The sequence below is a fragment of the Cimex lectularius genome, unplaced genomic scaffold, assembly GCF_000648675.2.
Source record: "Cimex lectularius strain Harlan isolate CLEC.00 unplaced genomic scaffold, Clec_2.1 scaffold136, whole genome shotgun sequence".
In the NCBI taxonomy this organism is placed as follows: Eukaryota; Metazoa; Arthropoda; class Insecta; order Hemiptera; family Cimicidae; genus Cimex; species Cimex lectularius.
In genome coordinates, this window is record NW_019394223.1 from 498,572 (window position 1) to 523,956 (window position 25,385).

General features: G+C 33.7%; 1 protein-coding gene across 2 annotated transcripts in view; it reads left to right on the forward strand.

The window, feature by feature from the left end:
* Positions 1–25,385, forward strand: part of LOC106663826 (mannosyl-oligosaccharide alpha-1,2-mannosidase IA-like) — a 206,641-nt gene that overhangs the window by 124,028 nt on the left and 57,228 nt on the right. Inside the window, exon 2 of one of the 2 annotated variants that reach the window (XM_014388921.2) lies at positions 8,738–8,978. The exons of the other annotated variant lie outside the window; for it this stretch is intronic. Coding sequence (XP_014244407.1) covers positions 8,751–8,978 — 228 coding nt within the window. The 5' untranslated portion in view covers positions 8,738–8,750. The remainder of the gene's footprint in view (positions 1–8,737; positions 8,979–25,385) is intronic. 2 annotated transcript variants of the gene reach the window in all.

A 25,385-nucleotide genomic window follows, 5' to 3' on the forward strand; every position in this document is an offset into this window, starting at 1 on the left:
AGGTAAAATTGTATCATTGATACAACCAATAAAGGAAAGAAAATGAACCAAATTTTGAATTATGTTTAGAGCGCTTCATTAAGCTTTATTTTTTTTTAAATTAGAATATCTGTTCCAGAAATAATTTGTCTATTTATTTTTCAGCCGAACATTTCACATTAATTTCAAACTTTTATTCTACATTAGTAACTATTTTTACGTTTATTATTTTAGTTGTTTTTATTTAATTGTTCAAATGAGGTTTAATTTTTTATAGCTGAATATTAATATAATAATATTAATGATAATTAGGGTATTCATAATTGTATCGTGTTAAATATGTTTTGATTCTATTAAGATAATAGGAATATATTTGAACGCGATTTTTATCTACTAAATGTGCTAACATTTACCGGACATTTAGGTCATAGGTTTTTGAATAGCTTAGAGAGTTCTTGTTCTGATTGATAAAACTTAATTAAAAAGTAAAAAAAAGACAAGTTGATAGATGATCTATTTAAATTTTTGGGCATCGTTGGTGAAATTGAATTTTATCCCGCTGTGACCAACATTTTGATCGTTGCTTTGAAGTGAAGCTGAATATTTTTTCCATATTCAAAGGTTTTATTAACAAAAAGAACATCATGTTATTTTCTCGAATTGCAGGTTAATACTCAATGTGAATGTTTTCTTCAATGGGCGTATATTTTAATCTAAATAAGTCAGATTTGCTAATTTATCTGTTTGAAATTGCCGCTTTTTGGATATTTTTATTTTATTTATATTACTTTATTTGTTGAAATTTAATAAATTTGAGCTTAGTGTGTGGTGATTAGTGACCGTTAATCGATATTTATTTAGAAATCGTGAGATGCGGTCTGGTGTGATGTAGGTTTCAGAAAAACAGTTTCTTTATCGTGCCAACGTTTCGATCTTTATTGAGATCATCTTCAGGGCCTTGTGTTGTCTGCATTTCAGCAAAAAAGTTCTGACATCGCCAACAATGAGAAGAAACTCGCATCGGCTCTCAATCACAGAACTTTTTTGCTGAAATGCAGACAACACAAGGCCCTGAAGATGATCTCAATAAAGATCGAAACGTTGGCACGATAAAGAAAATGCTTTTCTGAAACCTACATCACACTAGACCGCATCTCACGATTTCTAAATAAATTTGAGCTTAGTTTTGATCCGTCAATTTTCGATCTAACATGTTTTTTCTAGTTCTGATTCTTGTGTAACCACTTTCTATTATAGGCAATTAAGAGGTAGTAATAGTTTTAGCTTAAAAGATTTACGATATAGCAAATTCGCATCATAAAACTTATTGATTTTAACTTTTAACACGATTAGCTGAATTGGCGTAAATACCCTTTTTTTTACCTCGGAGAAGAAAATACATATGCAACATTGTATTAAATGAGATTAGATACATAAAAATAACAAAAGTAGTAAAATATACGACAATTTGTTTTGGACAAAAACTATTCGGTTTTTCTTTCAAGCACCCTTTAAACCGTTAAATACATAATTTGATACCGAAGAAAAGTAGACATTTTTGGACTGGATCATCAGGGAGGCACAATTTTCGCTGATGTTCGGAGTTCCATTTCAAAATTCAAAATCCCTCTCGATTTTGTCCGATTTCAATATTACAGAACCGTTGGAAAGCTGAATGCTTTTTGTTTCATCCTATGCCAACAGCTTTTACATTTTATTTTATTATAAGTGAGAAAGATAAATATGAAATAAACCAAAAGTCAGGCGTTTTATTTTAGATCTCCGATTCCAAATTATTTACATTAATGGTTCGTGCCATTACATGTATTTTATTGGATTCTACACCAATAAACAATTTTCTGTCGATCGGTGGAGTCCTTCCAACGTTATTACTATTTTTGTGATTTTAAAAATTTTCGGAGGCATTTGTAACGCGAAAAATTTCAGAAATTTTTTGTTTTATTTTTCCGAAAATTTATATTTGGGGTTTTTTCAGAGTGTAACACGAATATCAACTTTGTTTCTTGCTTTAAAAAATCGACATTCGACCAAACGCTCATTATTATTAATCCTCCGTCCGTAGCCTCGTGTTAAGTGTGTTAGTTATTTAATTTTCAAGTTACAATTTTTTAAAATTATGTTTTATTTATGGTAAAGTTTTTAACAATTGAAAGTAGTCGGGAAGTAATGAAGGCACTTGTTAAACAGCACTTGGCACTCCGACAGAGGATTAGCAGCCATATAACGGTTTTCATCATGGAATGCGAATCAAATGTGAAAAGTACTTGGTGAATCGTTCCACTGACACGTTTCTTACTTTGTAACGTGCAAAAAAATGACATTCCAAAAGGACCCATTCCTTGTTGAAGGAATTATGTTCAATCTTGGCTAATCCTTTACATTCGTGTTTTGGCCATTTTAGTACTAATCCATATGAAACACAGAGACAAAATTCATTGTTTCCCTATAAAACATTTTTTTAAAATCTCTTTTTTATCTTGCGTATTTTAATTTACATGCTTAGACTAGAGAAAACAGCCATAGTTTTGTTTGGATTATAACAAAACATTACTTACATATTCATGAAAGCTTTCAAATTAAAGAGCCCTTCGTACTTGGATTCAATTTTTAATGACGTTTGAAATCGCTTGAGAGTAAGCCTCTACTGCTTTCATCCCCTGAAATAACCAATTTTCACCGTGGGAAATACCTTCTTTAGAGAAAAATAACCGAGAGTTACAACAATGTTAATGTTTTCATGTTAAACCTCAACGGGTTTCGCTTTATCGAATAGGGCAGGAAGTGTACAAAAGTTAGAAAGAAATCCATAACAGTTTAAATCGGCGTGAGAGTGTGGGTGAATAAAAACAGTTTTTATGCGCGAACATGACCGATTAAGGGCAAAAGGAAATAGTGTAGTTATGAACAGAATTATAGTTGGACGTATTGATCCGTTTTGTGTAGCCAGCGTGTATACTTGAAGGAAAATATCATTAACGGCGAACCTCAAGAAAACGTTTTTTTGCTTCAAAATGGATTAAAGTTCATAAACATATTGATTTTCTTTATATATCCATGTCTAGAGATCTGAGCAAGAAATCCGGACAAATAATTATAAATATTTATGTGAACCTAAGCCTAAACATATTTTGTTTCTACGATATTGCCGTAATAGTCAAGTAACTTATAAAAAAAATTAAACTAACTAATAAAACAAATGACTAGAATTATTTTCACTTCGGCGTAAAATCTTGTTTTCTTTAATATTAAATCAAGTTAGCGATAATTAAATATCTTTTTTTTTTTCACCAAAGGTGATAACACTGAAGAAGTGTGATATGGAAATGGTTTGTACAAAATTTTTACAATAAACTATTAAAATAATACTAAAAACTTGCTTTTTCAATTGTAAATATATTTTCTTTTTCTCGTACTAAAACTATCTTTTCGAAGCTGCTGAAAACGGACAGATGAACAAGGATTTGTAGGACAGTTTAGGTGGTTCAAAATTTACTACCGAAGTGTCATTTATTTATTTATTTTTTTTAATATAGTTTTCTGCCTTAGTTGTGCATATATTTCAAGATTATTATATCATGTGAGGAGGGTATTTATTAAACTCACAACCTCTTTCTTCGTTTTAATTTTTATTTCGGTACCAATGCCGATAATTTGAAGGCTAATAAACAAAAAATTGGAAAAAATTTTCATTCATTTATGGAAGCCAAAGTTATACCATTAGGTGCACTTTATAGGGTTCCAAATAGCTGTACAGTTTCGGGTAGGTAAGTGGAGTAGTTTTGTAATTTCAAATTTCTATCAAATGTTTCGCCTTTCAAATCGTTACCGATTTTATTTGAAAATCGTAATTTTCATAACTGAAACGACACCGATCCACCGGAAGCTTTTGCAGGGTTTTAGTAGCTTTTAACCCACACGTAAATGCGCAAACCTGGCCTCCGGAGTTATAAAATATATCGTTTGGGGGGTTGTTTTTTGGTACAGCCTTATTTTTCTCGCTATAATGACATAAAAAGGAAAGGTTGTTCATATTGGGTTATCATTGGGTAAAATCCAGAGAAATTTTGAATTTTCAGTGGTACAGTTTTTATTACTACTCCTACTTAACATATTTTTACTTACTGCTGCTATTTTTTACTACTACTAAACATTTTTTTACTTACCGCTACTATTTTTGACAATTTCACACTGCTGGCTTTTGCCAGTTATTGTTATTTTCAATATTATTCTTATGATTTTTTTAAAAGTCAGGGTAGATTTTCTTCGACGATGCATAATCTATCCATTTGCAAGATGCATTTATCTTTGACAGTTCTTTTTTCTTTACCAACGGTACTGAAATGATCTTTGACATTCTGTTGACATAACATATACTCCTGTTTTATCCGTACTTTTCCTTGTTTGGCCGTCACCGATCATTTTATTCTGCCTATCCTTACTGGGTTGGTCCGTCAGACGCGTTTCGGCATTTCGTCATCTTCAGTGTTGCGCCTGGGTTATTTTTTTGAAGACCTTCTGTAAGAATGTGTGGTGATTAGTGACCGTTAATCGATACTTATTCAGAAATCGTGAGATGCGGTCTGGTGTGATGTAGGTTTCAGAAAAACATTTTCTTTATCGTGCCAACGTTTCGATCTTTATTGAGATCATCTTCAGGGCTCAAAGTGTTTGTCTTCTGTGTAATTGTGCCATTCTTGCGTGTCGTGTTGAGAGTCACATAATATTCAGAAATCGTGAGATGCGGTCTGGTGTGAAGTAGTTTTCGGAAAAACATTTTCTTCATCGTGCCAACGTTTCGGTCTTTATTGAGATCATCTTCTGGGCTCAAAGTGTTCTGTGTAATTGTGCCATTTTTGCGTGTCGTGGCACTCTCAATCTTATGCGAGCTTTGGACTATTTTAAAGCAAATATCGCATAGCGAATCACAGTCATTGGTCATGTCGGAAACTGAGTCGGTCTTTCTTTAAAAAAACAAAAAAAAACTGAAATTATCTATAAAGACATAATTATTATGTTATTTTAAATAATTTATCAGTTTCTATAGTTTTTTCTTTCCTTTGATATTTGTTTTATTTATCTTCCTCATATGTATATGGAACATTAACACTGTGATACGATCAGTTGATTCGTTTAAAAAAATATTTTTAATGTAACTACTTTTTTAGTCACGAATAATCTGGATCTCAGTATTGTCTGGATGAAAAAATAAAATTGTTATCTGCCAAGCTATTTTGGGACTGAGTTTACATTCAAAGAAATTTGAAACCATTTATTGAAAAAAAAATTAACTATGTCAATTCGTAGACATCTTTAAGACTGTTTTGCGCTGATGATGACCTTAAAAAATCGGTCGAAAGCTAGGCAGATAACAGTAGGATTTGTTTGTCATCCAGACCATACCGGGATCCAGATTATTCGTATTTATATAGTTAGTCCTTTAAGCCTTTGTAGTTGATTCTTAAGAATATTCCATTCATTACCCCGGAACGCACACAGAGAAATTTGACAAATCTGTGCTTGTTAAGGGTTTTTACGTTTTGAATCAACTATATTGAAAAAGGAAATGTCTTTTATTGACAGTTCATCTTTGTTGGGTTCATCGTTATTATTTCGATATCGTTCTTTTTAAAAAAATACCCTCAAAGATTATTTGAGTTCTTTTTTATTATTGATTTTGTCCAAATAAAAGGGAATAACAAACTCAACAAATGCCAATTTTACACGTGTCCATGAGAACCGTGACAAACGAGAATTTTCATCCCGTTTTCCTGTGTCTATTGCTATCTTTCGGTCGGAAAACATCAAACCATTACAATTGCGCTGTAACCCTGAGCGAAGCCGTTCACCGTTGGTTCGTTTCATAAATGCCCTTAACAACAGGAAAGTGGAGAAGTTCAGTGACATTACTGCTTTTTTTGTTCCTACTTCCCCAGAGGTGTATAACGTCTGGGTGGTCTCACACCGAAATGTTTTTGTCAAAAACCATTAAACAACGACGATAAATCCTTTAATGTATAGTTTCTTTTTTTTATCTATGGAATCTACAGCAGACTGGGGATTTCGTTCTAATTACTTTCATTGTTACTTCTCAGGAATTGCTTTCATATTTTCATTTTATGCTTTTAAGTAGGTTGATGGTTTTATTTAAATTAGATCAGATAGTTAAAAAAACAGAACAATTTTTGTCGAAATGGACATTGCATTGCAGCCTTTGAACGAGTTTCATGACTCCTTTCAGTATACGTTAAAAAACTCATAAGGTTTACCCTTATTTGAACAGGATAATATTGATTACAAGTGATTTTGACCAGGGGGAAGGAAATAGTTCATGTTCAATAATACTGGTTTTAACGTCAAGGAAAAATAACTAATGGCTTGAAATTGCCCAGTATCGACTTGCTTGTAGTTAGGCCAATTACGTCGTCGGTCTATCCCGGTTACGTTTCTCAAATTTCGGAAAATAGAAATTACCCTTGATCTTTACGATGGTCGATGTATCTAGTTAAATAAAGTGTAGACGTTTTAAAGATTCATGTAGCGTTGAGACGAAACGAGCTTGACCTGTGGACTTATGCTGTTCGGAATATCGCTGTGTACACACACACGTACTTTTTTAATTTAAAGATTTTTTGATGTATTCTGCGACATTTAATGATATATCATTACCGTGTTGCTTTGTCGTTTCCTATGTTCTTTGTGTCTGTCTATTCGCATGTTGTGTTGTCTACTGGCTAATGAGGTCGATATTTTGCCTCAGGTATTTGTTGTGTTTAATGAAATTTTTCTTTCTGATTTGTTAAATATATCGGTTGGTTTGGTAAATGTTTGATTTTCGTGTGGCTTTACTTTATATGTTAATTTATTGTGTCTATACTGTTGTGGTTTTTATTTTTATTATGGTACAATCGGCTCTTGTTAATTCGAAACTTAATAATTGGAATTTCTTGATAATACGACCTCTTCAGCAGGTCTCTTGGGTAAATCGAAAAAATTCTGTGCATTTTGGTACTCTCGTAATAAGAAATATTTTTCTAACGTGGGGAGAAAAAGCATGCTATTAATCGAACTTCCCATCTTTATAATTTACACCTATTCTTTGTTAAATTCCTCTGTATTTCCACTATTGTTTACATCATTACAGCCTGAAGTTTGTTCGAATTTTCTCTAGTTTGTTGTGTTCAGTGGTCAGAGATTTGTCAATGTGTTCTCAGCACGGTCATTTCGGGTGTCCTTACTTTATATGTTTCTTGATTGTGTCAATATTGGAGCCGTTGTTGTGGTTTTATTTTTATTATATATAATCGACTCTTGTTAATTCGAAACTTGATAATTGGAATTTCTTGATAATATGACCTCCTCAGCAGGTCACTTGGATAAATCGACGTAATTTACAAAATCGATTGTATAAACTGTCCGGCAGCTTACATGGGAATTACATCCCATTATCTGGATAAGAGAATAACGCGATATATCTACGATTGCAAAAAATTACCCATTCTTTCCCATTTTCGGCTCCGTTCACCTCAAAGAAGCCGACTCCTCATATAAAAATGGACTTCCTTACCCACCAATTCAAAATCCAACGTATATAAACATAAAACATCATCACGGCACACAATAATGATACATCTACACAAAAAACAAACACTTTGAGTAAGTAAAAATACTTTGAGTCTAAAATTTCTATCATTGTATGAATTCATTTTTTCACATCCTGCATGTATTTGTATAATTAAAACAATGTTTATAAATCCCAGGCCCTGAAGATGATCTCACTAATGATCGAAACGTTGGCACGATAAAATAAATGTTTTTCTAAACCTACGTCACACATCACATCTCACGATCTCCAAATAATAATCGGTAATAACCAAGTTTAAATTTTATCGTTTTATATTTTAGTCCTTAGGCCATCTTGATTGATTTTATGACCCTTTGTTTAATAAACACTAATAAAATTAAGTCACTAGTAGAGAGTGACTTAATATTGACTTAACATAGCGTAAGTCGAAACAAATTTGATTTTGGTCTAAAGTCAGAACAGACGAAATAGATTTTGGAACACATCTTATCTCGTGGTTTATGGTTAGAATAAAGTCAATGCTTTCATTTACGTTGCGTTAGTTTACAAAAAATCTAAAATCTTTCAACATGTTCGTGTCCTCTTTTTGTCATATTGAACGATTCGGTAAGTTATTGATGATCGTTTCGCTTGATCAGATACTGGATTAATGGACACTTACATCAGTGTATACAGGTTGCGTGAGTTTACCTTATTAGCTATTGATGGCTATGCGATGAAGTCAACCGAATTGAACTGTTATTGCCTGAAATGAATTATTGGCTCAACCTCTATCAACCGAGCTGATATTTCCTCCACAATATGACAATATGTGAACGGGTCATTTTCTTTCCTTGGATAAGAATTGAATTTTCCGGAATAAAGACTTTATTTAATAATAAAACAAACCTTACCTCACGACGCTACTGTATTATTTATGTTGAAATGATTTAAAAATTGTTTTATTTATTATTTTTATTTTTATAGTGTTGTAATAGACAATAAAGTTGGTACAGCCGGTCTGGTTTGAATTATCCAGATGGTCTATAACCTTCTTGAATTTTGAATTTTTTTTAAATACAAAAACTGATAATGATGTTTGGACGAAACCGTTTTCAATTTGACAATCTTAGGGTCGAGAACGGGAGTTAAATGGTGTTTTCTTTCGGGTAATAGATCACAGAGTAAGATGGTCAGGTGGTACGTGCTAAGGTACGGTCTGATCTGCGCATCCTGCATCTTGATCGTCATGGTGTTCGTCGTCGGCAACAGCCAGTCCGGAGATCATCCCAAGGGCCGATACCTGAGGGACCTGAAAGCGAGATCCGCAGAATCCCCGAAACAACTCTTGGTATCGCTTAACACGACCGATCCCAGCGACGCCCTCTGGGCCGAAAGGAGGAGACACATTGTGCAGGTATGTAATCAACATATGTTTTAGCCGTTCATACACCTATCTTGTTCCGTACTGTTCTTTTATTAGGTCACACACACCAAAACACACTTCAACAATAGCCAATATTGTCGTGAGGGTTCCAAGAAAGCAATAAATATTGTTAGCTCTCGTAAAATGGGAGCTCTTAAAAATAAGGAGCTCCATTGTTATCTTTCTTTCTGTATACTCTCTGCGATCAAATTACATTTTCTATTGGCTACAGCTATAATAATATTGTGGCATAAAAGTGTGCTTTACGACGTGAATTATTTTATTTACTCGTTACCCAATAACACAACAAAATCCAAATATTTTTTGATTCGTCTACGTCGTTTCTCAGTGTCTACGTATTTACTTCAACTCGTACCAGTACACTTTAATACGGACAAGTTTTTAGTCACAGTCTCTCCGCATCTCGGACTAGCGAGTTATGCATTATCAAAATCTATGGTTATCGCCATCGTGCATTTTTTTTATGGTATGGGTCTGGAAAAGGTATTCCGTTATATCATACTAATACCTACACTCATACCACGGTGTCTCAGTACTAGTATTTTCATCTAGTTTACTGTCAAACATGCTAAAAATTATCACGCAATTGGGCGGGTGTACATATTTAAATGCGCCCATTTTGTTCTTTGATCTGACCATGATTTCTGTTGTTGTTGTTTAATTTACATGTCAGTTACTTTCAATCGATTCATTGATCCCAGGTCAAGTCTGATATATTCGTCGTTAGTGCATTATTCTACTGGTTTACAATTCAAATCATGGCTGTCTAATTTAACTGTCATTTTTTTTAAATTGTGAAATGTCATTAAATTCTCGAGGTAATAAAGAAATCAATACTGTTGTATCTTGTCTATATAATCTTGAGATTTCCCATTTCGTGTTACTGTAGTGGTTTTTACATAGTTGGTGCTGGTTGTTGTGTTTAACATCGTCCACTTTGTTCTTCGATCTGACCATGATTTGCGTTGTTGTTTAATTTATGTATGTATGTGTACATACATAAACACACACACATTATATCTGGATGTGTGTGTGTGTGTAGAGTATATAGAATATGCTCTCTCTCTCTCTCTATCTCTCTCTCTCTCTCTCTCTCTCTCTCTCTCTCTCTCTCTCTCTCTCTCTCTCTCNTATATATATATATATCATATATTTATCGAAAATTCACAACTTGAACAACCTAACCCTATCTAATGTTAACCCCCTAATGTCAGAAATGGTGAATTTTGTGTACCCCTTCATCTCCTAACTTCGAAAAATCGCCAAAAATGAAATTTTCTGCCGATCAGGCTGGTTTAAATCTCATTCGAAGCAGAAATTAATCCTCTACAGATGTTGTTTCAGCTGTTTTACGGTCAAACTAACGGTTTACTAACAATTTCAGGAATAATGTAAAAAAACGTGGTTTTTTTGTTTTTTTGCCGGTTGCTCGGAACCGAAGGGTTTGCGGACACAGGTTCGTAGGACCTTTTTTTTTTACTTAGCGTTCAATTTTCTGTAAGATCTGGAAGTGTGGCTGAATCGATTGGGGGCTAGTCGTGGTACAAATTTTGCCAGTGTATTTTACGTTCAAAATGGACTCAAAAAGTCCTAATTAACTGTGGTCCGAAACTTAGCAGATTCGGAGTTATTCCACTTTTTCTGATTTTTTAAGATTTCACGACCTTATTTCAAACAATCAATGATAACTTCAAAACTAAAAAGTTTTGTACAAATCCGTTGATTCCATTGTAAGGTACATTAAATTTCCAATAAGATGTCTTCAATACTAAACTTGTAAACGTTCGTGAAATAAGCATTTTAGTAGCAAGAACATTGAAAAATAATTTTTTTTGTCTAAGTTAAAACTTACTATGTTGATTCTAAAGTACAAACCAGGAAATTCTGAAAACGTACTTCATTTAACATCCTTTTTAGTGGTCTAAATTCTTTTTTAATTACTTTTTCAAAGATGAAGAAATTGATGGAGAAAAGGAAAAAATGGTGGCTGACAACGTGAAAAATTAAAAAAAAAAAATTAAGGGAATTTGGAAATTTTGAATGCATTTATTAAACGTTTATATATTATTATATATAATATAATTATATATATTTATATAATATATAAAATATAAACACACACACACACACACACACACACACACACCCGCATTTATAGGTTATATATAATATAATAATATAATGGTCCTGCTGTTTGATTGTTTTTGCTCGTGTCAAATTTTGGTTTCAATTCCCCTCATGCTGGAGGGCTTAATGGCCAAACATCGATTGCGTTTCGAGGACCATATGTGATCTGTCGTTTTTGCATGCATAATGCCCATACTGACCACGGAAAACACTGAAAAGCCGAAATGGCCAAACCAAAACAGTGAATCTAGTCAGATCGTGATGAACGTAAACGATAAAGCTAAAGTTTCATCTCCTCGATCTTTAGAACAAATTTCGCAATATTTTTTTCAAATCATAGTTAGTCATTAAACTATAAGGATAAGTACAAAGGTTAATAAGCAGGTTTTTAATTGATCGATCTGATATTTCATTACTTTTTTCGTCATGGTTGAAACCCTGTAGAGCCATTAATATTTTTTTTTTGTTCCCGTGGAGGGAAGAACTTTCCCAGGCTGGCTTGGACGTTAAATCATCATTCAAAGCCTTCATCGCAGCTCGACTGGAGTAAAGCCATGTAGACGATTTTCAATATTTTTTTTTGCCTTTTAGCTTTAGGAGAAAAACAATTGGTTCTTTGACCCTTTACTCACGTTCATTCTCGAACCAATGCGTAACCTTGTATTACTTTTCTACTAAATATATGTTTTGTCAATCGGCAGAACATTTTCTTACTGTTCAATTTTGACGCTTTGTACAAAATAAAACCATGCTGATTTTATTGAGACTTCTTGATCACGTTATTGCAAAACCAATTTACCTTAAATTGTTATCAAATATCATAAAACTATACTACAATAGTGTGTTATTAGTGTTTTTTGTTTTGTCCATATTCAAACTGACAGAAAAATATGAATTAGTTATCAATAATTAACCAATCTCCCTAACAGCTGTCATTAGCATAATTATGTGTTTACTGGATTGGGTTAATCAGTTTGTATATTTAGGCGTTGGAGATGACTAGAATAAGGTCGTTCGTCTGGTGTTTTTCTGACATTAGTTATTATGATTATTAGTTCCATATATGTTTTATTATCCTGTGCTTCCAAATGGTATTTGTAGGATACCTTCCAATTTCTTGGCATGTAGAATTTCTGTGCTCAATCAGTTTGTTGAAAAAAAATTCAGTGAGACGTTTAGTTTCGTCTTATATCAATCTCACGTTTGTATTTTCACGGAGGAGGGTAATTTTATCGCGTCGGCTCGAAGAGGTTACCTGCCGCAGAAATTTATTTTGTGTGCACTGTAACTTCTTCCAATTTGATCTGGAGGTGTAATTCCAAGCGGGGCAGACGTACAGGACAGCCTTTACAACAACTTTGTAAAGGAGAAGTTTATTGTTGAAACTGAATCCAGAGTTGTGGGACAAAAGCGGAAAGAAGTACCTCGTAGCCACCTTCCCTTTTTTTATGATTTCATTTACTTGACTAGAGAAATTGAGCTCGCTGTCCAAAATAACTCCTCACTATTTGATTTTTTCATCCCATGGAATTTGTAAGCTGTCAACAGATATTTGGTCTCTAAAGATAGTGCGACGCCTGGTAAAAGATTTGGGGGAATTTATTTTGAGTTTCCACCGGTTACAGAAACGGGACATCCTATTTACAGCTTCAGTTAGTCTCCTCACAATTGTTTCTCGCCTCCAGGCCGAACTAAATATGGCAATATCGTCGGCATACAATGCGATTTGACAATTTTTCAGCTTAGGGAGGGGATTGATAAATAGGAGAAAAAGTGTTGGTCCTAGTATGGAACCTTGGGGCACTCCGGCGGTTATAGGAAAAGGGGCATAGGTTACATTTTTTAGGAGGACACGGAAGTGACGGGGATTTTAGATAAGAAGAAATTATTAAAAACACGTTTTTCAACTATTGTTATATGATATTTACCAGATTGTTCAGACCGTTGACATCTAAGTTCCATATTCATGTACAAGTTAATGCCCTAGTTTTCATGATTCTGGCGAAACTAATTGAAAAATCTTTTCCGTCGCTATTACAGAACAGTTTAAGGATTGTTGTCCTTGGAGTTAATATAACAAAGAAATATTTGTATATCTTTCACGTATGGACATTTTTTATTGCTCATATCATTTTATTACATGGGATTTAAGGAAAATCATATGTATTTTATTTGATTTGTTTCCCCCAGATGTTATCAGACACTTCCAATTTTTACAGCAGTTGAATTCACGAATGGCGAAACCCGAAACGACAAAGTTCGACATATAAATCCGTTCAGACCCGAACAAGAAGGGAATCGATAGGGGCGTAGAAGATATATTTTAATTAAGTGCTACCTGGTACAATGCCAAAGGTTTAAAAAGTACTAATGAAAGAGGAGGGTGGCGAACATTTGCCAATACCCCTTGAGGCTAAGTATCTTCCGACAACGAATTTCGCCTCTGAACAAAGGCCATTTGCCGTTCAACGATATTATAACAGATTATAAACAGAAAATAACGAGAGTAATGTATCTTTGAGCTTAGGACGAAGACGTGCAATATTACCGACCATCAGTCAAAATTAGCTCGGAGACAGAAGACTATCTCGTAGATGTATTACTACAGACAGATTAGCTCTTCTAATATGACAAGTATTTTAAAAATAAACATTATTGATTATAAACAAGACCCTACTAAATATCAAATAATGTTATTATAATTTAATCATGAATAATTTATTTAACATCCAAATTCATTTTACTAATGCTTTGTACCTTCTAAATTAACGTAGTCGTAGTCAAGCGTTTAAAAAAATTAAACATCTTACATATGCAACATAATTTTAAACAGATTTTTTTAACATTCTAACATATCGAAACTGTTCGTTAATTAGAAATTACCTACAAAAGTCTAAGAAAACTGGACTTTTTTGACACTTGAAGAGCTATTATATTTCGTGGCCTGATTAACCAAAACTTCTTTCCATTAATTAATCTTTATGTAAGATATTGGCTGAACGAAGTTATTTGGTCAATCGGACCACGAAATATAATAGATTTAATAAGTAAAACGAAGTATATCTTCACCAAGAGCTCTCCGTAGCCATTATTTCATTTATCGCCGAGAATTGAATCCTGATTACACGATATTTGAACAATGGCAAAAAGGAGGGAAAATTCGAAAGGTAAGTTGAGATGGGGAGTTCGTGTCGTGGGAGATGGATCGATAGCTCAGTGGTTTGAGAAACGGCGTATTGAGCCGAACGTCTTGGGTTCGAATCCCGCTCGTGACACTAACTTTTTCATTTCATCCAATACCTTACTTAAAAATTAATTATTTGAACTATGAAGAGCATTCAATTTAGTCATTGAATATTATTTTATTACTGAAATTACTGTAGACCTGTCAGGTCTTAAAATTGTAAGCATTTAAACACCTTCAATACGTGCCGAAATAACAGTTAGTTAATATTATACTTTAACAAAAACCCGAGTTTTCCTTGTTTTTTTTCTTTTTTTCCAGGTCGAAATCTAATAATTCGCATTGACTGGAACAGATGTCAGTCTGAAAGCGTTCCACTCTAGTTGCAGCAAATTTTGTCGCGTCATGTACCTCATTCGTCATGTCAAGACGAACGCGACTACATTTCATCTTTGTCCTAAAAAAAAATATCTAAGATTGGTTCAGTTATACGTTTCACATTAGAAACTAAGAGCATCAAAGACTACAACATAAAACATTTTCCTAAGACGATTAAATTAATTTTAGTACGCGTTCTGCAAATTAGATCAATTTGAAGTCAAACTACATACTACACTAATTAGTACTCATCGTGGAAATTAACGTTCTGTATACAATCATTGTAATACTGCTAATCGGTCCTAAGCTGTATGGACTTTATGCTATATTCTTCGGTACTTTACAAAGTCTGATGGCTATTGATTCTATGTTATACCAAAAATAATATTTCTTTTTCTACAACTTTGACTATAAACGCTACCGACGTTATAAACGCCAACATAATCAACTTAATCCCATTTATTGGCTGTTATTCTTACATTTTATTCTTCCAAATCGAATTATAGAAGAAAAATCTAAGTAGCTCAGACACGCTAAAAGATTATTCTTAATATATTATAATTAATTAAGGTTTTTAGTTGAGATAAAAAAGTCAATGGCACGAGCGGCATTAGAACCCACGATCTTCGGCTAGATATGCCACTTGAGCTATCGTGACCTTGATCCACTCGGACACCAACTCAACTAAAAACCTTAATTAATTGTAATATATATTGTTTGTTCGAGCCACCAGGATTTCTCTTTCTGGGACCAGCCGATCGTTGTGGCCAAAGGTTGAGGTAACACCTAGAAGCCCAGGTAAGGGTTGTCCATGGTCCTTTTCCCAACCCGATCGTCTTATCCTCCTGTTTCCCCCCTTTCCTCGTTCGCCGAAGGAAGCTTCAACCGGAGGTGAGTGAGAAACGCTTGTTGCCAATTTAATTTATATATATATATATATTTGGTAATTATTATTGAAATCGCCCCCGTAACATCGAAAAATACAGTCCACTCAAGCCAGAACAATATTAATTGGTCAAGCGGACCACGAAATTAGTGAATTATTCTTAATTTTTTCACTGCTAACAACAGTGTTCGCTTGTTAGAAAATCTGCTGAATAATTTTATTATCCAACCGGAGTTTGTTTAAGAACGAAAAATCCTTCTCAGTCCATAATGAAAAATTCTTGAACTTTGAAGTTGGTTTGTTTGAAAAATGCACACGTCAAGAACTAGCATAGTTTCTTTTCCCTTGACAATCTCGGGCTTTGGGAGAACCTTTACCCACTGCTACATATTGGAACTATTTGAAGATTGCATCAATTTCTAAATGTACTAAGAATACCAATTTAATCAAACTAAATTTATTTTGTTGCAATTCTCTCGAGTCTGTGTTCCCCACCTTTTGGAAATTCCCTGTCATCTACATGTCCATAAAAATCTGATCACGATACATTCCGTCCCATCAGTTAGCTTACCATTCTTGGACAAGTTTTCGAGAAGATTCTCCTTACCAATCTGCAAAGCATATTAACACGCTTAAACCTTCCTGACCATCATTTCGGCTTCCGGCACGACGCGTTGCAGACACCATCACTACCACTGTTCAGTTGAAGCAGTACTGAGAGTGTCTTCCTGGACATCTTACAAGCATTCAACGGAGTATGGAGCATGGGTCTTCTGTGAAAATTTACGAGATTACATACTTCCTAACACCTGTTTACTCTTTCTAAAATCTTCCTCATCCGATCGTCCCTTCCATTTAGCCAATTGTAGTTACCCTATTAACGCTGTTTCTTGTTCTCCTCCTCTGTATTTCTACATTCACCTTCCCCTTCATCGTAATACCATAAGTTTAATGAAGCGACTATTCTCTCTCCTAAAGGTTGCGATAAAAGGAAATCCTCAAGGCGGAAAAAACATTTTTGTTCGGGATTTTCCTATCACCGCGGCCTGAAGGACGCCGCCACACACGTTGAGGAATTTCTCTAGGCTTGTTCAGGCTGAACCTTAACGAAAACCTCTGTTTGGCTACCTTAACCCTGATCCTGCCATAACTTCCACAACTTGGAGCAATGAATTGCCGCTTTAAAAATCTAAGTCAACGAAAAGAAATCCCACCCAAGGACCTTAGGTAAAAGTCTCACGCCGTACCACTTACTTAGGATTGTGCAAAACAAACGGTTAAACCGAACCTACACACTCGAATAATAAATGTAGACATTATACACATATAAAAAATAATCAAGAAGCTGCTAGATAGCCATTCTCAGCTGACGTTACAGAACAGATAAAGGCTATACTCCAAGTTTAAAGAACCCATATGCACTTACTGACTTCTTCCTACAATGGCAAACGCTTTTTCGATGTCTGGAACATATCATTCAAACCATCAAGCTTTTTTATAAATTGTATTGGCGAGGTAGTTCAATCTCCTATTCTGCGGCAGGGATTGCATGTTCTCTTTTAAATCAATTTGTGATTTTTTAGTAATGGAAGTACTTTTTAGTATTGCTGCTATTTTAGCATAGCAGGAATATATAACAATTAGTCAATTTTTTAAAATAGCGAACCTGTTGGTTGATCGTCTTCGATCATCCGGTCTCTTTGTTTTTGCCTCAATGTCAGTGGCAGTAATAATCTTGGAATTAGAAAAATTCAATAACCGAAAAATTCAATATTTAACGTGATTAAACAAAAAGAAAGAAAATAGTGTTAATAAACTGTGATTTTTTAATAACAAATCCTCCGTACTCAGCTCACTCAAGCTGCAAAATACTTTCTTTCTCCCACTAAAAAAAACCTTGATTTTCTACGCTTTTGAGCATATCTGCGCATAATTTGAAACAGAATTCGATAAAGGAGAAAGAGCTAACATACCTTTAGAAATTGTCCCTATAGCGTGCCCTTATCAAAGAAAAGAACTCGTAGCAGGATCGTAACAAATATTTTCCTCCTCCTAATGGTTTGGAATTCTTCATTATCTCCGTATTTCTCGAACGTTTGTAACTTACAGACTTTTTATTGTTGTACATTTATTTCTCGTTATTTTTTCTAATTGGGGGATGAAACTGCGATGATTCGATGATATTAGTTTTTATCGTTTACTTAATCATAAATTATCATGATTTTCTAACACCCAGGAGGCGTATTATTTCTTTTAATATTTCCCGACTTTATAACATTGCCCGACCTAAAGGATATAAGCAGGGTCAGGCAAGATGCTGATTCCTTCTATATTTTTCTTACTCATTATTTAATATCATTTTAACACTCACTTTTATAGTTCTCAATATATTTACGTAATTAATCATGCATATTGATATTGAGGTTTTAAAAAATTTGAAACTCAGTTTTAAATATCATTATTTCTTTTAAGTTTAATTTAACCTATTTTTTTGTTTGTTCCAGGTAAGCTGTTCCGGATCAAACGCCGTTATATTTCATTTGTTGGACGTAAGGTATGGACTATATTTGTCTTAAAAACTAAAGAACATTACACAAAAGTTTAAAATTTTTAAGCAGATACATTCCCAAAAATTAGAAAATAGTGTAGTTGTGCGTAAAATCCTTTTTATTCTAAAACTAATATATACGTTATATGGATTTGGGTTATTATTTTCCATCTTAGCGTCGAAATCGAGTCGAGGTATTTCGGTTAACATTACTCCGCATTTAGTTAAGGTTATAAGCAGGGAGAGGCAAGACGCTAAATCCTATCTTATACGCGAAAGATGTCCGAGGTCTTGTTTCCAATTTTTTGGTTCTCTTTTTGCTTTATAAGAGTCAATCAACATATACTTCGAGCCCGTAGTTAAACTCGTCGATCAGGGATAAAGAAGGTGAGGCATATTGCCAGTCTACATGTAATGGTATGGCGAGTGTACTATTGACATAATTATCTTGTTAATTTATTACAGTAGATCGAGTTTATAATAAATTTTGTGTAATAAATGGAACTGTTGCTTATAGGATTAATAGTTAATAGACATGCCATCTATATCCAAGCGTTTTATGTGTAAAACACTGTTATTAGAATATGTGTCCTTTTATTTGAAAATGAATACCCTGTTCAAATGTATGTCATAGTAACAAGAATTTTTGACTTTTTTCATTATCCACGAAATACATGTGCTTTTGTTTGAAATAGTTTTGAATTGTTTATGATTTAATCATTTAACTTTGAATTCCTTTTCATAATTTTTTCTCTTCATAAATCAATCATCTTTGGAGTCACATTTTTCTTGTCTTGGGCCTATTGACAAACCATGTGATTATTTCTTTCTTGACTGGACATTACGTTTACAAACTATTCTGAGGTGGTGAAACTTGAAAACGAAAAAAATATTTTGATGACGGTACAAGCTCAAAAACATTTGGAGCAAGACTCCATTATCCAATTTTAAAATAGATATAACTTGATAGATAAATTATTTAAATAGAAGAGTAATAAGGATTAGTATTCTAATAAGGATAGTCTCTGACTATTGTTATGATTACTATAACTTAAAGCTTATTAAGGAAGGAAGGATCTTCTTGTAGCTTTATTCCAGTGGATATAAGCGAAGCTCATAAATAATACAAAAAATATCGAGCTGTTGCATTAAGAGCTAAATGTCAATAGACATTTCAATGTAATAGACATATGAATAGACATCAAGATCCATGTTCTGAGAGTAAAACACATTTCTAGCATACAAGTTTGCTTTTATTTGAACATAAAGACCCTCATCAAATGCACGTCAGGGTTGTAAGAAGGGCGAGTCAAAACTCTTGATCTCTTTCATTCTTCACACGTGCTTTTGTTTTGACATAGCTTTTTTGGCATAATCCCTTGTCATCATTTCCTCTCCAAATAACTCATATTTTGGGTTAGATTTGTTGTCTTGGCCGATTGAAATATACATGAAATAATTCATAAGCGGATTATGAGAAGATATTTGATACCCCAGTATCTTTACTTGGCTGGTTATTCCGTAGGATAACAGGAACACTATCATTAATGATGGATGACCTGATTAAGAATGATATTCCAAGCACTTAGAAATATATGGACCAATCCATTTTCTATAGACTTTATGGTAGCATTTGGGTATGTAATGACAAATTTAAAAAAAAAAAACTAACTTTTTCTTTTAATACTAATTCAGTTTGCAAGAATGGAAAAGCATATATAGTGTAGAAATATAACTTCTGATGCATTTTGCGACTAGTGCAACATTATACGTGTTAGCCGTTAAACAACACGATCTTTTGAATTATTTACAATGTTTTTGTTTGAATATGTTCGTTTCGGCAATTTCAAACTCCACAGGCTCTTACTTTTTTCATTCTTTTGTTCTCCACTCCTCGAAAAAAGGGGAAAATATCATTCTCTAATTAGTTTCGTCCAGTCCACGTTCTTCCCTCAGATAAAGTACTAGATTTTATACATTGGCTTATTTCGATTAGTTGGATTTTTGTATCGTTTCTCCGCCTGTTTGATCTGGGAGCTTTAATGGTATTTATTGGCCAATTTAGACAAGCCGGGAAGGAGGTCGTAAATATCATCGTAGCAAGGTTAACCCCTGAGGCGCACATCGTGTTACCGCAAAGCATCGCATTACTGCATCCTTTACAATTATAATTAATGACAGATCCTACGATTTTCTACCGGCTCTACGCTTTTCTTTTCCCCTTCGATAAGAACATTTACAAAACGTATTTATTACTGCTGCAATGTATGTACAAAATAAGCAAAACAAATTGGCACTAGAGGTCATCGTACCTTGTCTTCCGTTTCCCCGTTTTTAAGAATTATTTAGACTTCGTGAGATGCGGTCTGGTGTGATGTAGGTTTAGAAAAACATTTTCTTTATCGTCTTTATTGAGATCATCTTCAGGGCCTGGAATTTATAAACATTGTCTAATTATACAAATACATATAAGATGTGAAAATGAATTTATACGGTGATAGAAATTTTAGACTCAATCAAAGTGTTTGTACTCGCTCAAAGTGTTTGTTTTCTGTGTAGATGTGTCGTGTTGTGAGTGTTAGGAAATATTAATGTTTTTCTATATATATGCTCGATTTTGAAGGAGCGGAGAAGGAAGTAAGGATGGAATTCCATATTCCTATGTGGAGTCGACTTCTTTGAGGTGAAAGGGGTCGACAATGGTTTGTCGTTTGGGTCTGGTTAGCCTGATATTAAGAAAAGGAGAGATAAATTGTTGAAAAATTAGTCTGTATTAGACTATTTAGAATTGTTTTATATGTTGAGTGTAATGATTGTTTTATATGTTGTATTATGTTTTGTGTGTTATATGTATGTTATGTACAAATAATCCATATTTGTTTAGTGGTCATAATTGACCATATCAATTATTTCAATTATTGTTTTCATGTAAGGTTGAGAAAAAAAATTAGTGTCACGAGCGGGATTTGAACCGACGACCTTCGGCTCAATATGCTGGCCACTAAACAAGTATGGATTAATTTAACAATTAAAAGAAGTAATTACTTCGCTAATAGCCCCCCGTGGCCACTTCATAAGTCGCTGAGAAACGGATCCTGATTACACGACATTTGAAAATACGGCGAAAAGAGGGAAAATTCAAACGGTTGTAGGTTGAGATGGGAAGTTGGTGTCCAAGGGGATCGAAGTCACGATAGATATAAAACACGTAATATTAATTGTTATATTAATATCAATAACGTGCATACAACACACAAAAATATAATACAACATACAGTGACTCACAGATTCGCTCACAGCTGCATGCAAATTGGGTTAAATCATTGTTTACTTTACAAAAAAATTGCAGGACATCAAATAAACGTAGTTTTTTTAATAATTGTATTTATCTTAATACAAAAAAAAACACCCAAAAAATTAAATTATTCCTTTATCATGATTATAAAATAATATAAAAGAAATTATCGTGTGCAAACGATAATATGATTGTGTCATAGAAAGTCCTTTAATATTTTGTATGTCTTCCTTTGGCTTTAAAAACTGCATCAATCCTTCTGGGCATACTTCTCACGAGATTTCTGTACTGTTCTGGATCAATTAGGTCCCATTCAACTTGTATTTTTCCCCAAAGTTGATCGAAGTTTGAAGCGTCTCCTGCAGCATCGGCTAAAGATCTTTTTAGTTTTACACAAGTGCTCAATTGGATTAAGGTTAGGTGACTGTGGGGGCTATTCCATGACATTAAAACCACGATCTGCAAGCCACTCTTTGGTCAGAAATGGTTTCTTCACTTTTCCCGTCGCTCTTAATCCAGCCTCACGTAAACATCTCCGTTTGTTTCAGCACTGACATCCATATTATCGTTATCACGCGGCCTACGCTGAATTTGGACAGCACTGTCAACCTGTTCTGATCGAACGGAGCGTAGAGAAGCCATTTGGCCTCGGAAAATTTTGTTTTATGATTATTCCTCTTCTTTTAAAACAACTATCGTAAATTCCGGAAGATCTTTTAAGTTTTGTTATTACGCCAATAATAACAATTTATATATTTTTGAAATTTCACGATAAGGAAGCCCTTCTTGTAGAGATTTTATTATTTGATCTTTCAAAAATGTTGAAAATGGCTTCATACTGTACTTAAACGGAATAAATCATAACCATTAAGGAAAGGAAATATTTTCAATATGTAAGAAAAAATTGAAAACTAAATTGATGATACTTGATAACAAATTTGAGACGAATTATTGAATGGTTTTTGCGAAATTTGCAATGAAGTAACCCGAGTCACAAAACTGTTCACACGAAGACTCGTAATAAACTGGCTCAATTCAAAGATATAAATGTAAATAAAGATTATTAGGGTGAATTACAACTAATTAAGGTTTTTAGTTGAGATAAAAAAGTCAATGGCACGAGCGGGATTCTGCATAGTTTTATTATCCTTCATTGACCCAAATTGTTTTGTCCATCAGTATTTTATTTTTCTGTCATATTTTTTCACACTCATCTAACGTTAGGAATGGTTACGTTAGGAAGGTTAGGATTATGGACGGATGAGGTTAGTAATGGTTAGAGAGGTTAGAGTAAAAATGGTTAGGATTAGGATTAGAGTAAGGTTAGTGAAGTACATTAAATGTCCATGACAGTGTTTTTCCGTGAATATGCGAAAACGAAGTGCTTGTTATAAAATAATTTTTTAAAGAGTTTGCTTTACTATGTAATTGGTACATGTAACAATAGAAATGTTAAACATAAAGAGAGCCTCCAGGACCAAAGACGTAAAATGTCCAACTTTATGTTCATTCACTCGTAGACCCATATAATTTTTATATAAATACAGTCTTTAGTGTAATTTTATGTCTACTTTATTAAATATTCACTACTTTCGTGGTCCGCTTGACCAATTAAATCATTACAATTAATTAAGGTTTTTAAGTTGAGATAAAAAGTAAGTGTAACGAGCGGGATTCGAACCCACGACTTTCAGCTTGATACGCCGCTACTCTACTACTTGAGTTATCGTGATTTCGATCCCCTCGGGCATTAACTTCCCATCTCAACCACACCTTTTGAATTTTCCCTCCTTTTTGCCATTTTTCAAATGTGTAATCGGATTGGATTCTCGACGACAAATGAAATGGCGACGGAGAGCTTTAGTGAAGTATACTTCGTTTTAAATCATTAAATTCACTAATTTCGTGGTCCGCTCTACCAATTAATATATTACAATTAATTATGGTTTTTAGTCGAGATAAAGGTGGCCAGGCCCGAACGACAAACCATTTACCCCAATCCCTTGAAGATGATCTCTAAAGATCGAACGTTGGCTCGATAAAGGAAATGTTTTTCTAAACCTACATCACACCATACCGCATCTCATGTTCTCGAAATCATCATTAATTAACGGCCACTAAATACCACACGTTTTTAATAATATTTAGGATTTTTTTCTTCTTTTTGCTTTTTCTTTTCTAGATATCCATTCTTCAATACTTGCACCTTGCTTTACTTTCTTTACATTCACCAACATATGTGTCCTTTATTTATGTCACAAAAAACCGGCAAAACTCAGCTTTTAATGCCTTATATGTTATTAGTTTATATGTTATATAAAAGATTGTATGTTTTAATTTTAAAAAAGTATTTCAAATGTAAAGTATTTGTCGTGGGTTGTTATTACTTTATTTACTTTAGACCGGTTTTCTTGATATGCATATGTAGACTTTTTTATACGAAGCTTTTAACTTTCTAAAGACTCAACCTCCAGGGTTAAAATTGAATCCATACAAGTCACGTAGAAATAGGATATATATCAGAACCTTCTGGGCAAAAGTCAGTTTACATATTTTACATTATGTATGTGTTGCAGCGTTGGGGCATATTGTCATTTTAAGTATAACCAGGTGCTACCCATTCACATAAATTAATTCTACGTTGTTTTCAACATTGACTCAATTTTGGGCGTAGAGGTACAAAGTAAATCTAAACTTTATAATTAAGTTGGGTTGCAGAACAATAGTTGCCTTCGAAAGGTGAGAATGTCAATTTTAATGTTTAACGCTTGATTTTTATTAATGGGTCAGAAATAATTTACAAGCTGTTGTACACACCTTCCAGACAAATTTAAATTTTTTCATCTTTCAATACGTAAAACCTATTAAAATGAATATAACAAAACCGTCTTGGCGAGTATAAATTTAATACGTTTTCACCGACTGAACCCCCAAATTTACTCTAAAAATTCGATTTTAAGTTGGAAAAAAAGAGAAAGAACGGTTAAATGCGTGGTCTATGATTATTAACGTTTCTGTGCAATGAGTGTAGTAAATCTCAGTGATAGTTTGATGATGTAGTTTAAGGTTATTGATCTGAGATGTAAAGATATGCGATGATAAAACATAGACAATTAAACGTTATTATAGACAAACGAAAATATAGTTTAAACTTTTTTTAAAGTAAAAACAATAGAGAAGAATAAAAATTTAGTTAGATGAAAGTAAAACAGAAACAATAGAGGTGATTAAGTAATTAGCAGCTTAAAACAATAACAGCTGAGACAAAAAAAATAATTAGGATATATGACCTACCCAAAAACCAGAAATAGCTGTTGGTGTATAATAGTGGAATGTATTTATTTGCGTGAGTGGTTGAGTGTAAGTATGGACAGATGGCGGAAGATAAACCTAATAACTCACAGTCCTGTCGAACTAAATAGTTAGGTTAGTTGGCTAAGTTTGTGGTGTGATGTGAGGGTGAGGCGTTGGGAACTATTAAATGCCCTGGCACTCCTCAGTTTAACTTTTGATAAGTCTGATGTCCTGTTCCTATATAATATTGATTTTATTAATTAGCGCGTACTAAACTAACTATTATGGGTCTTATCAAAGTCAAAACTTATCAAGACAATATTAAATAGAATTACGATTTATAAGAACGTGATCCGGCGTGTTCAGACAGCGTGCTTTCGAACTTCGCCCAGAATCATTATTCTTTTCAAGTATAAATATTTTATGCCTTCAAAAATAATTTGCAAAGAATAAAATGCGTCCTCGTATTATACCGCAATATCTGCTCGTCGGTTTTGATTGGACATAATATTGGACTCTTGAATATAAGTAGGGAGAGGCGAGCTGATTAGTTCTATTCAATGCGCGAACGATGTGCGTGGTTTTGTTTGAAAGGTTCAACTGGCTCAATTTTCCAAGATCAGGGTTATAAGCAGGGTGAGATATGGCTCTCTAAATATAATATC